The 20,025-nt window shown below is 34.5% G+C and overlaps 1 protein-coding gene across 1 annotated transcript in view; it reads left to right on the forward strand.

Annotated features, from left to right (window-relative positions):
- LOC135219776 (basement membrane-specific heparan sulfate proteoglycan core protein-like) overlaps positions 1-20,025 on the forward strand; it is a gene marked incomplete in the record, with an annotated part of 1,285,796 nt that overhangs the window by 497,685 nt on the left and 768,086 nt on the right. The window contains 11 exon segments of the mRNA XM_064256828.1: positions 5,736-5,846; positions 5,968-6,084; positions 7,693-7,803; positions 9,805-9,915; positions 10,212-10,334; positions 10,845-10,958; positions 11,142-11,264; positions 11,798-11,911; positions 17,905-18,015; positions 18,701-18,811; positions 19,572-19,691. Coding sequence (XP_064112898.1) covers positions 5,736-5,846; positions 5,968-6,084; positions 7,693-7,803; positions 9,805-9,915; positions 10,212-10,334; positions 10,845-10,958; positions 11,142-11,264; positions 11,798-11,911; positions 17,905-18,015; positions 18,701-18,811; positions 19,572-19,691 — 1,266 coding nt within the window.

Below are 20,025 nucleotides of genomic sequence, written 5' to 3' on the forward strand. Positions count from 1 at the left end.
TTTAAACAAAACATTACTCTTAAAGAAATACTGTGCACACCAAAGAAAAGTTGGCCAAAGACAGATAAAGCTACCACACAAAGAACTGAAAAGGAAGGTAACCTCTTGAATTTGCACTCCACTAAGCATTACTCTAGACTATGTGTATAGTACTACAAAAACATGTATCCTTATTACTAGAAAATAAAATGCAATAAAAAAATGCTGACTATTCACAACTGGATAGTACTGTAGTAGTAGTATTGGTAAAAAAAATTCCCCCCTCCCCCCAAAAAACAGAAATAAGGAAAAACTGAAAATTTCCTTGAAGCACTCGTATGAATACTGGAAAATTTGTCATGCTTAAAAATTAAAAAGGGGAAAAGGAGATAAGTGCTGGAACTGAATTCAGACGAAGTATACATATACTACATTTGTTTTATTTAGTTACTTCTTGTCTACTCACAGCTGGTCTGTTGGTGAGTGAGAACACTCTCGAGATAAAGAAAAAATAGTATTTGTAACAAAATTCAGCACATACTGAAAATATAATGCAGTATGCTCGAACACAAGAAAAATTATAACCTAATTAAATCACTCAATGATAGTAAGGTAACCTTCATTATCTCTAAGGAGTGGGAAAAAACTGTTAGCCATTTACCAGCCAACACACACTCAAGAAACGAGAATTTTCCCCAGAATGAGAATAATTTTGTTTTTACTATCATTTCCTCAGACATGGTTTGTCTGGGATTTTCCCATATACAGAAATAGGTTATTTTGAAAGTATTGGTTTGTGCTGAAATAAACTTTTTTTTTTTTAATTTTTCACCACAAAAGTAATACTAAACTTAAAAGTCATAAATGTTTTGCAGTGAAATTTAATGTCATAAATCCACATATTTTAAAGTAGTGTTAAAAATACAGAAAAACTTTAAATCTCACTGACGTATAATGTCTTCACTTATTAGTATCATGCGTAATTAGTATAGATGGCAAAGCGTTTCACTTATTAGTGTCATGTGTAATTAGTATAGGTGGCAAAGCGTTTAGTCACAGATCATTTCAGGTTTCATTCATCAAGTTAATATTTAAACTTTATTGCAATCATATGGAAGAGTTAACCTAAGGGGTTACAAAATTATTATTGCATTTAAATGCATGTTAGACAAGTTTGCTTGCAGGTGATAAATATTTAATAGGAATTTTATGATGCATACACTTCATAAAATGTTATTGGTTGAGAAATCAACACAAAAAACTTAATGAAACATAAACCTAAAGAGAAATTAGTAAAGAAGCATAGTAATATAGTTATTTAATATGATCTAGGTTTGTTCATATGAAAAACAAATCTGGGTCCTAACATCAGGATAAATCATCTGGCATTAGCTGGAAACTGGTAACAAAACAATAAGAACTGTTTATGCAAGGAATTGGTGGCATTTGGCATCTGTGACGGAGATGAGGGAGGAAGCGGCCGATGACCTAGTCCTCAACCTTGTGACGTATGTATTAGTTTTCTTCTCACTGCCTATGACCGAGGATGTCTCTTTCGCTCTCCTCCCTAAAGCCAGATTTTTTCCCTTGCCCATGTTTTCTTAGCTGTGTTGTTGTGTACAGTGATTTTTGGTCTGTTTTTGTGTGCATGTGTTTTGGATTTTATATTTCAGTCCCAAAACCCAACTAAGAGTTCCTGTAAACCTCAGAGTGAATGTCCCTATGTAGGCATCTACCCTTGATTACATGTCCTTGCTTCCTTTGAAACCGATCTCCATTCAATGTAGTAGGTGCCGATCAAATGCTTGTAACGTGACTAACCCTTTCCTGAGCAATGAAGGAGATTTGCCAAGAAGCAGCAACACAAGAGGAAATTAAAGGTGCCATCTTGGGAAGGGTTATCTCCCTTGTCTAGATCTCCTCCAGTTGCTTCTTCTTCCTTTGAAAGCTTGTCCCATTCCTATTCTTCCAGTGATTCATCTTTGGAAGTTTTGGGAGAGGGATCAGGAGATTTTATGCTTCATGCTGCCCAGTCTTTCTTTGGGATGAACATTTCCCCCACCCAGGAGGGTGGAGGTAGTGCCATCTCTTTCATGTGTTTCAGGTTAGGATGTGCAAAAATTGTCGGTCTTTTGGGCCTCTTTAGGCCTATTAGGGGTACCAGTCTTAAATGGCCTATTATCCTACTTCATGTCTTCTCTCACATCCCAGTGTCGGTTGCCATTGGTACTTACTATGAATCATCCTGGGTCACCTATTCAGCATTCAGCAGTACCAACAGCTCATATACATACAGAGTTCATCTGCTCCCATGACATCACACCAGTGTTCTGCTATAATGTCATTTGCTGCTGCTTCTACTACAAACTCTATCATATAAGCTATGGGTGACACAGTCGACTTGATCTTTAGAGAGAGCTACAGCCATGATTTTAAAGGTGGTGTAGATTTCCTGCTTTGTCTTCTGTTTGTGCCCCCATCAGATACTGGGGGATTAAAGACTTCATCGCTGATCCTCTCTCCTAGAAACGTAGGACCATCTATTCTTTTTCGCCTTCAGACCATAGCCGTGACTCTCCCGCATGTGTGTTCCCCTAGGTGATGTGTCTTGTCCATCAGCCTCTCGCCTTCTAGAATCTCGTTCTAAGAGGAACACTGCAGTAGTTCCCTCTTTTCCTGTTTGTCCTGTGCAAGTTTGGAAAAAGGAGGACAAGGCTCCGATCAAGAAATCCCAAATGATGGATACTCCTTCTGGCCATGTCCAGAATTCGTTGCATTGTGCTCTTTCTAGAAATCCAGTCAGTACTAGGCCTTCCAGGCATTCATCTTGCCTTCAATCAAGATCACATTTGACCAGAAGAAATCATGATCCTCCCCTGATTCTCATGGACGTGGACATGTGAATACATAGCAGCCGCAAAGATAGAAATGAACATGTGCATAGATACGGCCATGGAGATGGATATGACTGCTGTTCTTCACCGTATGGTTCAAACTTGCTGAATCACCGTTCTTTACCTTGACACCGTTCCTAGTTGCAATCTTCAAGGAGACCACAGCGTCATCCCATGTCTGCGGACATGACTATTGCCCTTCCAGGCTGTAGGATGATGCATGTCCGTCATGTAAAAAGGAGTTGTATGTGTCTCAAGCCAGTGATCGAGACCTCTCCCTTCCCTCCACATCAGGCGTTCAGGCTCTCTCAAGAGTGTTAAGATCTGATAGAACCTTTGTTCCGGTACTAAACCCAGCAGATCTATTGGAGGAGGCAGACAGGTATCCTTGTGTTCAGAAAGCTGAGGATTTGGAGAATGAATAGTTTCTTCTTGTGCAGAGGTTATTTGATATTCATAAGTTCAGTAATCTTTCTAAGGAGACTGTGATTCCAGCGATCATACTGTCAGGCATATGTAGAAGCCTTGCTGGGATCGAGGAAGGACCTGAAAACATCTTTTGGGCTACCTTGCTCCAGTCTTGTAGACTCAGTCCTGAACCATGTAAATTCCTTAATTTTAGGCCGAGATAACTCCCTTCATTCCAGCAGGTCATTCAAGTTTCTCTACTCTCCTCTTCCTTGCCATAGAAGATTATTTAACTCGTCTCATACCTCTTCTAAGAAGACAAATCAACTTACCCATTTGAGTGCAAACTTGTGGACTAACATCCTGCTGATGAGGAGAGACAGCCTTCTCCAAGGTAGCTCTGTCTATTGATGTTGACTCTAGGGATCAGTTGGATATATACAGCTACTGACAGGTGTCGAGCTGGCAATAATGATTGTCTCTTCAGCAAGCACCGATTAAATCAGCATCTCCTTCTTGCCCTAACATTCCAAGGCAGAATCTGCACCTGCTCTTCCAGGCTAGGAAGGGAAATAGAGACAGAGCCAGGGGAAGTAGACAATAGTGTGGGGGCTCCCCTCCCCACTCTTTGACACCAATGGGGGTATGTCTGGTGAGCCATTCTGCAATGTGGCAGAGTCTTCGGGCGGAGCCGTGGGTAGTAGATGTCCTTTGGGTACTTTCTTTTGACTTTGCTTCTCCTCTGTCTGATCGTCCTCTCCCTCACCTCACTAATGTCCAGGGCTCTCCAAAACACCTAGCTCTCCAAGAAGTGATGAACATGATGGACAAGGGAGCAGTAAAGCATCCTTCCCCAGGGTTCTACCACTGAGTCTTACTAGTCCCCAAACCCACTGGCAATTGGAGGCCAGTGATAGACCTTGCAATGTTGAACCTTTTCATCATGAAGATAAATATCAGGTTGGAAACTCCTCGAATAGTCTTAGCAGCTGTCAGAGACAACAACCACATGCTAACTATAGATTTGAAGGATGTTTACTTCCAGATCCCTATCCATCCCTCCTCCCAGAAGTTCCTCTGTTTTAGTCATGGAGAATCAATGTTCCAGTTCAAAGTCCTTTACTTCAGACTGACAACAGCTCCCCAGCTGTTCACAAGAGTTCTCACCATAGTGTTAACATGGGCTCATGCTCAGGGGATTCACCTCTAAGATATCTCAATGACTGGCTGGTCTTAGCAAGTTCCTGGGAAAAGACAACTCGAGACAGGGACTGTCTTCACCAATTTTGTTATGGCTGAGGCATTGTGATAAATTTGGAGAAGTCCTTTCTTCATCCCACTCAAAGAATTCAGCGCCTCGGTGGCTGCAAGTTTTATTCTTGGGCATTCCATTGAGGTTTTAGAGATGCATATTTCTGGTGATAGAAGTTCACTCTCGACGTGGTTCGTACGTCACATAAAGCCCCTGGTTATGTTGCTGAATAACCACTGGTTTCATGCAACGTATAAGCACCATAAAACAAACAAACACTTTTTATCTGGGAATCCTTTATCTGGGAATGATTATAAACACAGCCTCATTGAATCTTGTTGTTGGATCATAGGATCGAGAAGTTCAGAACATTGACTTGCTCTTTCCTGTCCAAACGGAAAGAACAGCTTGGCAGTGGCAAGTGATCCTAGGCTTTTTAGCATCACTGGAGAACCTGGTATCTCATGGCCATTTACATCTTCAATCCTTGCAATGGAGACTGAAGGAATTTTCCTAGTTAACAAACCTTTGGTCTTAACATTTACTGCCCACATATAGCCACCCCTCTTTCAGTTAACCCTGGGCTGAACAAAAACTATTATGTCACAAGGTTAAGATTGGATCTCTGGTCGCTTCCTCCTTCATCTCCATGACAGGTGCCAGATGCCACGAATTCCTTGCATAAACAATTCTTATTGTTTTTTGTGTTTTGACCAGTTTCCAGTTGGCACTAGAAGATTTATCCTAATGTTAAGACATCAGGTTTTTTAGCTATGAAAAATACAAATTAATTTTTAATTTGTAATAATGGTTTTTAAAATGAAAATGATTGGAAGATATTAGTGTTTCAGGAAAGTCTTTTTTCTTCAATAAAAATATACAACTGAACTTTGCTGTATAAAGTTTGTCCGTGTTGATGGCAGTTAGTACTCTACGTAATATAGAGTATTTATATCATTTGACTTTATCTAAACTTATATATCACTTATATAGTTCACTCTGGTATGTATTTTAAGGAAACAAGAATTAAGGATGTATAACTAACTAAAGAAATTGACATTTGGTTTATCCTTCCTCTTCATGTTTTGATAATGATCATCAAATGTGAATTTGTTTAAATGTCTAAAGGGTGATGTCTACACTAACAAATTTGGTGTACGTACTAATGTGTTAATTTTAATGCATGCAATAACCTCTTATAGCTTGTGGACCTTTTGAATGGACTTGTAGGGATGGATCTTGTATACCTTTACAAGCAAGATGTGATAATTTATATCACTGTAGAGACTACTCTGATGAAGAGAACTGTCCAGGTAAGTTGAGAGTTGATGTTTATATCTGGGGTGATTTTATGTTTATTGAATATGTTAGAGATTGCAGCAATGATTTTCTTTGAAAATCAAGGTATGACATGAAACCTTTACATGCATGCAGATAGATGTAGGCCTAGGGAGTGGAGGTGCTTAGATGGTACTTGTATACCAGAAGCATATCATTGTGATGGAATTCCCCAGTGTCTGGATCGTTCTGATGAAGAGAATTGTGTTAAATGTAAGTATTGCTGGAGGTTTTCAGAATGTTTTTAGTTTTGAAAATAATAAGGAACTTGTATAGAGCTTTGTGATATTGACATAAAGCTGGAAAACACCACGTTATTTGGTGCATGTAATGAAGGTGTTATTTTGTTTGCAAATAAGACTTACTTACTGGCCCCCTTTCATTTAATCTCACAAAACTGTCAGCATTGTGTATACTGGTACTGCAATATGTACACCCAGTTACAAAAACGGTGTCGCCCCACCAGGCCTGGCTTGGAGAGATCATGACCTTCTTGCCCTGAAAGTGACCCACGTTCAAACAACCAGTACATAATTAGAATGAATGGTTCAAATGGGAGGAGGAGGGAAATTACAGTAATCACACAAAGAATGCAATATTGAATGAAATATATATGGAGAGAGAGAGAGAGAGAGAGAGAGAGAGATGAGAGAGAGAGAGAGAGAGAGAGAGAGAGAGGGGGGGGGGGTTTATTCCTGCTTAGTTATTAATCTCATGGATATACTTGAGACCTTGTACTTTAAGAAACATGTTTTCATATATTTTTTGGAAAATAATTACTATGAAATCTTATCTCAACGTATTGTTTTAAATCGTTGTCACATTTTCTAAGTAAAAATGCCTTAAATATTGTTGGAACTTACTATTCATATGAATATTATTCAGACGAAAATATCCTTTTTAATTATCCTATAAGCAGCTGCATTCTCTCTCTCTCTCTCTCTCTCTCTCTCTCTCTCTCTCTCTCTCTCTCTCTCTCTCTCTCTCTCTCTCTCATTCTGTCCTCCGCCTTATATTGCCTGGATTGACTATTTAAATAATGGTAGATGTTTGATATGTTTTCTGGATGTGGACAAGGATCACAAAACTGTAAATAGCTACTCTACTAACTTGTGCTAGGCTGTATCTATTTTTGCCCTAGATTGACTGGACTATAATTATCTGATTACCAATAATATACGAATCTGGTCACAATGATGTTACACACAGGATTTGTAGCCGTGGGGTGTAAGTCATCAAAGCATCAATTTTGCAAGGATATTATTTTATTAATTAATCTATATTAAGAACACGTGACTGGATATGCTAATCTAGTACTACAGGATTTGTATTTATGGCATAACGTAGTTGATTTACCAGTATTTGAGTGTGATGGGGCACTTGGCTCCACCCCTCACAGCCATCTAGGCTACTTACAGAAAGTATTTTAATTTGCTATATTTCTTATATTATAGAATATTTATTATATTGTTTTCGAAACTCTGTGAAAATAAATTATGTGAAATGAAATGCAGTGAAATGTGTGCATCAGAGCATTAATATAATGATGGTGGGGTATAAAGTATGTAGGTGTTGCAAAACTGTACACTATTAACATATTTGGTCTCAAATTGTTTGGGGACAGTCTTTAGACTTGGGTAGATTGGTCATGTTATAGTGTTACCTGTGGGAACCAGAAGAGTTGAAGACCCATAAAGCACAAGAGAGACATAAGCAGCAGAATTCATAGAAGCCTTTTACATCATACAGAAGTACAGTAGAGGCAATGGTTATGCTCAAGTAATTAGTGGAGCCTAATGCATGCATCAACTTTTTTTGTAGCTTGTGAATCAGGGGAATGGACTTGTAGGGATGGTTCTTGCATACCTTCACAAAGAAGATGTGATAATCAGTATGACTGTAGAGATTATTCTGATGAAGAGAACTGTCCAGGTAAGATTAGGTTGATCTTTTTATATTATTTTTACCTACTCTAAGCACTTTTAAATGTTTTTTTTTTAATTAACTAGAGACAGTGGAAAATAAATGGTTTATTGATAGTGTCAGGGAATCAGGTGCTATGAAAGTAAAATAGCAGAAGCTAGAAAGAGATCAATTGGAAAAGTTTCCTTTGTGGGATGTTTATTATGAAAGAAGATTTTAATAGATTAGAAGTTTATTTTAACTTTATGTAAATAGTCTGAAAACTATTTTATTTTGTACTCCACATACCATTCTTAATGTAAGTTTTTCAGGCTATAAAACTCCAAATCTGACAATGAATAATTGAAGTGGAGTTGATATCTTTACAGAGTGTTCATTTAGTGATTGGTCAGTTAGGAATTCCGGTATTGGGTTTAGTTGATTTTATGTGAATATTACAGGGAGTCTCAAATTTGAGGTTTTGTTTTATAAAAAGTTTTATTTATAATACACATAAGATTGTGTTTATAGTACTATTACTTAAAACGGATTTTTAAACATCACTGTTACATTAGTAATGCCACTTGTGAATACTGGTTGCTTAGCACTAATTAAGGTCATTTATCTTCGGACTGTAATGGGTAATTTTTAATAGTTTAGATGATTTTAACAATGAAGGATATTGTAATAGTGTTTAAACTCTACTTTTTTTTATGCTGTTACTGCGGTATATTTCGAGTCGTGATATCTGTTTGTTCTCTGTGCGATAAAAATAAGAGTACCTAATTCTTAATATTGAGATATAAACACACCAACTGGCAACTGCGCCATTTTCTTTGTTTTTCTTATATTCCTGGAGAAATTGAAATCTTTTGTCAAGAGTGCTAATATTGAATCATTATTGTCAAATATGTACTATATAAATTATGTCAAAATTGCAGTGAAAATATGTATTCTGTCGCATATTTAGAATGCTCTTACATAACATTCCTCAACAGTTGAAAGTGTTTCCTGCAGTACCATAGTAGTTCATTATTTCAGATATTATTAATATTTTTTAACTTGCAAAGAAAGCTTATGGGCACAGTATATATTTAATGTATAATCAACTTTGCCATAAGTAAATTGGAATACAGGACTTTTTTTTGGCAAATAATAACTGTATGTTTATTGGGCTGGGCAGTCAAATGTGCAGTTATATCATTGTACAGATTAGCACCTTAGGTAACACTCAATAACATTAAAAGAAAGACCACTAAGAGCTTTAGAAATATTATGTACTAATGCTATTTCTTATATTACTTATATCAGAGAAGATGAATTACAAAAATCAATCTTATAAACTTGCAAGGTTACATTGGGAAACACCAGGTTATCCTTTTATACTTCATTAATGGTAATAAGATTAATTTTAATGCTTGAGAACTTGAGATGTAAACCAATCACTTCTAACTTGAGTAGAATTATGTCCCTTGAAACCTTGTCTTCAGTTTTCATAACCAAGGAAAAGTGAGCAGTAAATTTATTAAAGATGTTTTTCAGTTGTATTATTACTAGGATATAAGTATACAAAGAGAAACTGCGCACAGTTGAATTTTTTCTCACAAAAATTAAACTAAAATTTCAATTAAGCAAACAGTTACTTGAGCAATGAGTGCAGTGTGTTAACTATGTGTTCCAGAGGAATGGTGAATCTTTGGGATCTAATTACTAAATATAGATTTTTCCCACTTGGTGGAAAAAGACGTGGTGTGATTTGGGAACAAAATACCATTCAATCAGATATTATGATGAAAAAAGTTAAACATTTGGAGTCTAGTGCTTAGTTTCAAATTATGTTTATTAGTGGATGACAACTCTGAAAGAATTTACCCAGTGATTTCTTGCTAGATTTTTATGAGCAAACATAAAAAGAAATTATACTTATATGAACATTGTTGTAAAAGTGGAAATTTATTACAGTATTGCACTAAAAAAAGCTTGAGACCAAATCTTTTTTGACATGATGCATGCATTAACCTTTTATTGTAGCATGTAGACCCAGTGAGTGGACTTGTAGGGATGGGTCTTGCATACCTTTACAAACAAGGTGTGACAGTCGGTATGACTGTAGAGATTACTCCGATGAAGAGAATTGTGCGGGTAAGACCCCATAAACCACTTTCACCCACCATTCCATACAGTTTTTACTTCTTGACAATTTTTTTTATCATTCTATTAATGGGTTTTGGTTAGCATTTGGTTTTAAGAGATGATTACATTCTTGCATATTTACATAAGGTTAGTTAAAGTAGAGTACTTTTTGTGTTTATTGTTGCTGACCATAGCAATTCATTTAATTTTATATGGATGGATAAAACAATTCATTTGCTATAAATTGTCAGAAAATGTTTCAGTAACTGTACAGTATGGAATGAGTAAGTCTAATTTGCATACAGAAGTGTGTAGGCCTGATGAATGGAGGTGTTCAGATGGCAATTGTATACCAAGAACATATCGCTGTGACCAAATACCACAGTGCTTGGATCATTCAGATGAAGAGGGCTGTGCAAGACCTAGACGTAAGTAGTACTCCTGGGTTTGGAAAAGTAATGGGTCTTGTTAGTTTGACACTGTATTGACTAAATTAGTTGCAAGTCACATTTCAACTAATTACCATATTTTGTAAGTTTAAGGTTAATGTTTTTAATTTATGTAAATTAGCAAATGTACTTTTAATGTTACATTTCAATTTACATAACAACAAAACATATAAACATAAATCTTTCATTGAATTGGAAATAACATACATGATTAAATACCATAAAAATCCCATAGGGGATAAGGTTAACCCAGAGAAAACAGAACCTCAGCTTCTAAATTTTAATTTTGTGTTGATTATGTAAGGATGTAGTAGCAATTATAGCATAACTGGAATTAGTTACATATTGTTTATGTTTATGGGATTACAGGTGCTTCAGGTCATGCACATAATTTGTGTATATATTTACTAAAGCTAACAATCTTTTCTACACTAACAGAAGCATGACTCTAATCTCTGACTTGATGCATGCTTTAACCTTTTTTTGTAGCTTGTCCACCTGGTCAGTGGACTTGTAGAGCTGATGGGTCATGTATTCCTTTTCAAGCAAGATGTGATAATAAATACGACTGTTCTGATTATTCGGATGAAGCAGGCTGTCAAGGTGAGAATAGGAGAATTAGTTTGTCCTAAGATGCTACTTATTTCAAGTAGGCATTCACTATACTCTCATAAAGTGTCTCTAGGTCATTTTTAGGGTGGATTAAACAATTCTTTTGCCAGAAATTGTCTGAAAATGTTTCAGTAACAGTACAGTATGGAATGAGTAAGTCTAATTTGCATACAGAAGTGTGTAGGCCTGATGAATGGAGGTGTTCAGATGGCAATTGTATACCAAGAACATATCGCTGTGACCAAATACCACAGTGCTTGGATCATTCAGATGAAGAGGGCTGTGCAAGACCTAGACGTAAGTAGTACTCATGGGTTTGGAAAAGTAATGGGTCTTGTTAGTTTGACACTGTATTGAGTAAATTAGTTGCAAGTCACATTTCAACTAATTACCTTATTTTGTAAGTTTAAGGTTAATGTTTTTAATTTAATCATGTAAATTAGCAAATGTACTTTTAATGATACATTTTAATTTAGATAACAACAAAACATGTAAACATAAATCTTTCATTGAATTGGAAATAATATACATGATTAAATACCATAAAAGTCCCATAGGGGATAAGGTTAACCCAGAGAAAACAGAACCTCAGTGACTTATAAGAGTCAGCTTCTAAATTTCAATTTTATGTGTTGATTATGTAAGGATGTAGTACCAATTATAGTATAACTGGAATTAGTTACATATTGTTTATGTTTATGGGATTACAGGTGCTTCAGGTCATGCACATAAATTGTGAATATATTTACTAAAGCTAACAATCTTTACTACACTAACAGAAGCATGACTCTAATCTCTGACTTGATGCATGCTTTAACCTTTTTTTGTAGCTTGTCCACCTGGTCAGTGGACTTGTAGAGCTGATGGGTCATGTATTCCTTTTCAAGCAAGATGTGATAATAAATACGACTGTTCTGATTATTCGGATGAAGCAGGCTGTCAAGGTGAGAATAGGAGAATTAGTTTGTCCTAAGATGCTACTTATTTCAAGTAGGCATTCACTATACTCTCATAAAGTGTCTAGGTCATTTTTATGAGTATTTATGTAATTTTTTTTCTTCTGTCCAAATCTTTGAACAAATTAATTTTGTATATAGAGGTATTACTAAGTGTTACTGTGCAGTACTTATATTTATGTATATATAATATATATATATATAATATATATATATATATATATATATATATATATATATATATATATATATATATATATATACATATATATATATATATATATAATATATATATATATATATATTATATATATATATATAATTATATATATTATATATATATATATATAATATATATATATATATATATATATATACATATATATATATATATATATATATATATATATATATATATATATATATATATATATATATATATATATATATACAGGTCGGCCCTCGGTTAGCGGCAGGGGTTCCGTTCCTGGCCACCGACGCCAAGCGATTTTCGACGCTGAGCGATTTTAAACCCTACGACCGCCGCACACCTTCTTTCGAAACTCTAGACCAGTCAAAGGCGCCGTAATCCCACAACGGCGCAATAAGTAAAATTATATTTATGCAGTATAGTACTATAGAATTTACTGTACAGTAAATGTGGGTGTCTAGAGTATGTAAAGATATAATAAAGTTTATACAGTGTACAGGTAGCTGTAGTGTTCAGGTTACGATCATTAGTCTTACGATAGTTCGATTTTATGAGAGATCAAATTACAATGGCCTAATTTTATCCATCTTCTAGTTACATAAGTTCAATAACAGCAAAAGAGAATGATGAAAGTATGGTTTTAACGTTATACTCGTTGCGTGAACGTGTACAGCCATGAACAACCGAACGAGAAACGACTTTTTTTTTTTTTTTTTCTAAGTACAACCGAACTGGATAACATCTGTTTGGCTTGTATTTTGATCATCGTACTACAGTGCAACATTACCGTATTTGTTATAAATGGCGTTATGTACAGAATAGAACTGAGATATCTTAATGTGATAACTTTATTCGCTATAGATCAGAGATCAATATAGATTAAAGATCAATCGGGAAATATACCGTTAAATTTAAACCTAGTTATAACTGAAGCTGAGAAAACTGTTCAAGCTGCTAATGACTATTATCGTACATCGGCAACAAGGATAAGACTGCAGTAAACGTCTGCCATCACACACAACTGTAGATAAAATTGGGATAAAATCATTTTAATCAAAACTACTGTGCTTGAAAGAACACATTTTACTGTTGGTTTCACGCCGATATAAGATAAATAAAGTAAAGTTCGTATTAGGATGATATAAAGGATTACGTATTGCGAACGGAATCACGTAATTTTTTACGCAATAAACATGCCGCCAACGTAATCCGTTAACGAAAAAAATAGTAGTTCACATTCACAACGAGACATATTCAATAAATATTTCCACCTAAAAACACGCTGTATAAGGAAAAATAACTTTGTCTCATATAAGTCAAGTATATAGATATTCGTTTATGCTAACTAGAAGCACTCAGGGCATTCGCTCATAATTGCGTTATGGTGGCCACGAACAGACTCGTATTCATCAGCTGATTTCAAACCACAACATTGGCCGCTCCGCGGAATACGGGCTTAAGTTCGCCGTAGTGTTTTAAAATACAATAATATGAGAATACATACAATATTCTTGGATACAGTGAAATAATGTATAACTTTTTAAATGATTTATGGAAAAGATGCATAAATAATAAAATAACACAATGCATTTTTTGGAACTGGTGGACAAGAACGAACATGAAAAACCATCCCCTGACAACGTGGAGCGTAGTTACAAAGGCTGCCTTAAATTTGTATCTTATTTCTGTACAAAAATAAAAATACCTTTACGCAATATATTTTCATACACATTTTAAACAAAAAGCATAAACATTTGAAAAATCGACACATCGATCGCTAAATTTTCACTTTTTTAACTCTATATTTTCGGAAGAGCGGCAGACCGCGCAATACAAGAACGAACTTGAAAAAAACATCGTAGTCGATAACTTGAAGGGGAGTTTCAAAAGCTGCCTTTTTATCATATTTCTGCACAGAAATAAAAATACCCTATTCGTTAATGACATTTTCATACAGATTTTAACATAAAGCATTAACATTTATAAAATCAAACACATCGATCGCTAATTTGCACTTTTTTTTATTTTTTTAAATCGATATTTTCGGAAGAGCGGCAGGCGGCCGGCTTACCAAGAAAGAACATGGAAACAAAAACATCGTATTTGATAACGTGAAGGGCAGTTTCAAAAGCTGCCTTTGTATCATATTTCTGTACAGAAATAAAAATGCCTTTCACGTAATACATTTTCATACACATTTTAAACAAAAGCATGAACATTTATAAATCGACACATCCATAGCTAAATTTGCACTTATGTAACTATATTTTCGGCATAGAACAGCGTCAGAGGCATATATTTTACCCTAATACCTACGTAATAACTCTCCATAAAATTTGTTAATATAATTTGCATAACCTTTATGGTCTGAACGGCATTTCTACATTTGTATGAACTCGTTAGACAACGGCGCTAGCGGCGCTGTTAACTGAAATTTGTGCCGTAAAGATACCTTTAAAATGCCTTATTTTTTTAATGAATATTTTTGACGACCGCCGTAAAACCGATTCGCCGTTGAGTGATTGCGCCGTTAACCGCAGGCCGCCTGTATATCATATATATATATATATATAATATATTATAATATATATATATTATATACTATATGTAATGTCCCCCGTATTCACGGGGGATGCGTACCAGACACCCCCCTGTGAATAGTTAGAACCTGCGAATAGTTGGAACCCCTATAAAAATGCTTAAAACCTCCTATTTTGGTTGTTAAAACTCAAGAAAAACCCGCTAAAAAGTTTTTTACCTGGTTTTTTTAAGAGTTTTATCACAAAAAGTGTATTTTATGGTAAATTGATAAAACAAAAACAGGAATTTGTGGATATTTCTCATAGAAAAATGCCGCAAACAGGTGAATTTCCTGTGAATCATATGGTGAAACGTTCCAGAGAGAAATCCGCGAATATGTGAGTGCGAATACAGGGGTCCCACTGTGTGTAGATATATAGATAATATATATTATATATATATAATATATTATTATATATATATATATATATATATATAATGATATATATATATATATATATATAGATATATATAGTATATATATATATATATATATATATATATATATATATATATATACACACACACACACGCGGCCCGCGGTTAACAGCGCAATCGCTCATAGGCGAATCGGTTTTACGGCAGTCGTCAAAAATATTAATTAAAAAAATAAGGCATTTTAAAGGTATTTTTATGGCACAATTTTCAGTTAACAGCGCCGTTGTCTAACGAGTTCATACATTTGTAGATATGCCGTTCAGACCATAAAGGTTATGCAAATTATATTAACAAATTTTATGGAGAGTTAATACGTAGGTATTAGGGTAAAATATATGCCTCTGACGCTGTTCTATGCTGAAAATATCGAGTTACATAAGTGCAAATTTAGCTATGGATGTGTCGATTTATAAATGTTCATGCTTTTGTTTAAAATGTGTATGAAAATTTATTACGTGTAAGGTATTTTTATTTCTGCACGGAAATATGATACAAAGGCAGCTTTTGAAACTGCCCTTCACGTTATCAGATACGATGTTTTTTCATGGTCTTTCTTGTGAGCCACCGCCTGCTGCTCTTCCGAAAATATCGATTTAAAAAAAGTGCAAATTAGCGATCAATGTGTCGATTTTATAAATGTTTATGCTTTTATGTTTAAAATGTGTATGAAAATGTATTATGAATAGGGTATTTTTATTTCTGTGCAGAAATATGATAAAAAGGCAGCTTTTGAAACTGCCCTTCAAGTTATCGACTACGATGTTTTTTCAAGTTCGTTCTTGTATGCCGCCGTCTGCCGCTCTTCCAAAAATATTGAGTTAAAAAGAGTGCAAATTTAGAGATCGATGTGTCGATTTTTTAAATGTTTATGCTTTTATGTTTAAAATGTGTATGAAAATGTATTACGTAAAGGTATTTTCATTTTTGTACAGAAATAAGATACAAATTTAAGGCAGCCTTTGTAACTACGCTCCACGTTGTCAGGGGAAGTTTATTCATGTTCGTTCTTGTCCGCCACTGTTCCGAAAAATGCATTATGTTATTTTATTAATTATGCATCCTTTCCATAAATCCTTTAAAAAGTTATACTTGATTTCACTGTATCCAAGAATATTGTATGTATTCTCATATTATTGTATTTTAAAATACTACGGCAAATTTAAGCCAGTATTCCACGGAGCGGCCAATGTTGTGGTTTGAAATCAGCTGATGAATATGAGTTGCATAAAAAATTACGTGATTCCGTTCGCAATAATCCTTTATATCATCGTAATACGAACTTTACATTATTTATCTTATATCGGCGTGAAACCAAAATATGAACAGATGGTCACAAGGTAAAATTTTTCAAGTAAGAATTTTTGCAAAGTACAGGACACAAAACAGAAGTAGAACCTGTTCCTTTAACTCCTTTCCTAATCATCCCTAGTATTCTTGTGATTAACGACCGTGTATGGTTCTTACAAAACACAAGAATACTTCCCCATTTATTTTGGTCTTTGATGAAATCCCATTTTCTTTATTTCCCATTTTCTATATTTGGTATATAGTTTTGTTCATTGTTTATTTTATGAACTTCCAATGTCAGAAGCTGCGTCTGCAAAGTTACTTACATGTTCATAACTTTCAAATCATGAAAAAAGTAAGGTATTTACCAGGGTAAAATTACAGTTTCGATCAAATTCGCATTTCCGATATAAAAATATGTTTTCAATGAATTTGACCTTTGTTTCTGCTGCAAATAATCAGATTTAGAGATACACCCCACCTTAATAACCACAATAATGGGGTCTCACAGTGGGAAATTGGGTGTTTTGGGTGGAGGATTACAGAAAACGAGTAAAATAAGAGAAGCTGTCTAGCCTAAACACACCCACCTAACCTAACCTAGGACAAGTACTAAAAATAAAACCACAATACCAAATTTACAGTGGGAAGAAGTAAAGGCAGGGAGCTTACCTTTTCCTCTCATAAAAGTAAAGAAACAAATCACGGAAACTGGAGCAAACAAAAATCTATCAACATGTGCTAACAAGGTGATGATATTGTTAACAAATGCAAAAAAGCCTACTTTCCAGCATACATTGATAGATTTTAATAGCTCATATTCAACTATCATCATGAAATGTACTCACTGATGGTTAACCATCATCATTTAGCTGGCAAATCAGAGATAGGCACTATGAATTGCAGGTACCTGTTGGAAGTGTAGCCATGCTTTTATCACCTAGCAAATAAAGAAAGGTGATAAAAAGCTAGAGAAGAATCATGAATGATGTTATGATGGGTAGAATAATATTGGAAAATGGCAATCCTAAAGAGTGGAAACAAGCTGGGAAATTCTAAACCAAAATTTTCAGTTCTTCTGATTCATGAATAGTTAGGAAGGATGTTGATGGTTACCTGAAGACCCTAGCAGACAGAGTATTGTAAGAATTCTTGTTGCTTCTGTCTGTGAGAGAGAAGAATGTTGAGTTTTGGGATATTCAAAGGCTTAAATGTGGACTTAAAATTGTGTACTAGGATAAAACACTTTCAGATTAATCTTTAATTTTATTATTTTAATGTGAAATATTACAATAATCAGTGTTTTAAGAAATGTTTCCATATGGTCAAAATCTATGATAGTAATATCATTGTGTTGTGAATCAGTGGATTAGAACTGAAGCATGGATTGATATTTGTTATCATAATGCTAATTGCATTAACACTAATCCAGGTAACCTGATGCATGCATTAACTGTTCTTTTAGCATGTGGCTCTGATCAGTGGACATGTAGGGATGGGTCTTGTATACCCATTCAGCAAAGATGTGATAACTCGTATAATTGTAGAGACTTATCTGATGAAGAGAACTGTCAAGGTAAGATGGAACTTGTTACTAGTATATCCAGCCATTTTTTCCTTCAGGGTTTATATCTTAAGTTTGTATCAATTTTGGAAGTACCTAATTGTATTGAAGGAAAGGCAGTTGTAAGCTGATTAATTTTTCATTGAAGGGTATAAGACAAATGGATTAAGTGGTACATTTAGGTAAATTGAAAGAATTTGTTTTGCCTTTATTTTGTAGCTATAGCATTTTCTTACTTTTTATCACTGCCTTTTTTACTAACTAATAACTTTTTCATATTCATGTAACACTTAGTAGAAGTATTTAAGGAATAACATTTTATACCTATTGATAATTTATAATGCTGCCAGCAACATTTTAACTAATGCAAACCAGATCACGTGATAAGCTATTTGTAGTAATGTGGTAGACTAGTTTCCAGTATTTTTATGAAAATTCATCAGTTAAACTCTACAGACATATTTCATTTTATTTTCTAATGATGACTTTTGAAAATTCATTGAATAAAATCTCGAAATTATTTAACTTTACATTTTAATCAAGTCCACAGATTGAATTCCCACAAAATTTATTTTGACTGATGTATCATATTTGGCAAGGTTATGTTGTGTCCCCTTTTGCAAGGGCTTAAACAGTAATTTTGAGGTTAGAGACTTACTAACATTGTAGCATGAGATGCATGTTTTGGTGTTTGTAGTTTGTAGGTCTGATGAGTGGACCTGTAGAGACAGGACTTGTGTACCAGACCAGGCTGTATGTAATGGCTATTATGACTGCCCAGATTATTCTGATGAGGATGGATGTCAAGGTAAGGAAGCATTTGAAAAGTTTCGAGTCATCACCATGTCACTGGAAGTATCAAGGAGGAGGAAATAGTATATATATTTTTTATTAATATTCTGTAAATTAAATTGAAGTTTTTTTTCAAGAAATTGTGAAGAGCATTTAATATTCTTGCTTTTTAGAGCTATAGTTGTGCATTGTTGCTGTGAAAGTGATATTAAGCAGTGATTGACTGGTTACTCTTATTATTAAGAATCTTCCAAGGAAAACATAAATGTGAAACATTGTTTACACATTTTTATCGTTCCCAAGAGTTCCACAAGGATGTCCAGAGTGTAGCATGAAGTTTGTGGTATTCTAAATTAACCTATATCTTTGTTGTTGTATTTCCCACTTGAATTTAATTTTGTATGCATATGCTTTTTGTATTGCATTTTTAAGGTTATACTGTATATCCCATATCACATAATGATATGCTGCATATAAATAGTTCTAGATGGTCATGGAATCTTGTTTTAAATGATATAGCTTACAAATTTTTTAGGATGTTGCCATTTATATAAATGTTACACCCTAATTGTACGAATTTAGAGGTTACTCGTGCAGTTAATATATGCTTTAAATAATAACCTGTTAGAGTTTTCTCATATGCATTATTTTGATTTATAGTGCATATTGTGTTGCTTTAGCATCTGTTGTATAATTGTGCTTGGGTAAGAAATGGTACCCAGATTTTTATGTCAAGTGCAATTAACTCAGAATTACAATTGCTTGTTTTGACACAGTAGTCTGCGGGCCAGGTGAATGGAGATGTAGGGATGGAGCATGTATTCCTCTAGGTAATCGCTGTGATGGCACACCTACATGTATCGATAGATCTGATGAAGAGAACTGCCCATCTATAGGTCAGTATGATATATTATTGGATGGTTACATAAGCTTTATAGTGGTAAAATGCATGTTCAACCCCACAGGATCAATTTTTATTTTTACATTTATAGGTCACTTGCATTTGTATTGGTGGAATGCTTCTTTGTGAACTCTGTTCAATTAAAGAAAAGAATGTGACATTCAGTGGTTTGGCATTTAGCATGAGCTTAATTTTTATTCTCTATTGAAAAATAAATTTAAGGTAATTGGAAGTTAATGTGCTGATATGAATAAATTTTCAATCTTAGTGTTAAGGAAGAACCTGTCAAAAAAAGTAGAATTTCCTGACATAAAAGTAGTTTCACTAAA

This window comes from Macrobrachium nipponense, chromosome 1 (genome assembly GCF_015104395.2).
Source record: "Macrobrachium nipponense isolate FS-2020 chromosome 1, ASM1510439v2, whole genome shotgun sequence".
NCBI classification, from domain to species: Eukaryota; Metazoa; Arthropoda; class Malacostraca; order Decapoda; family Palaemonidae; genus Macrobrachium; species Macrobrachium nipponense.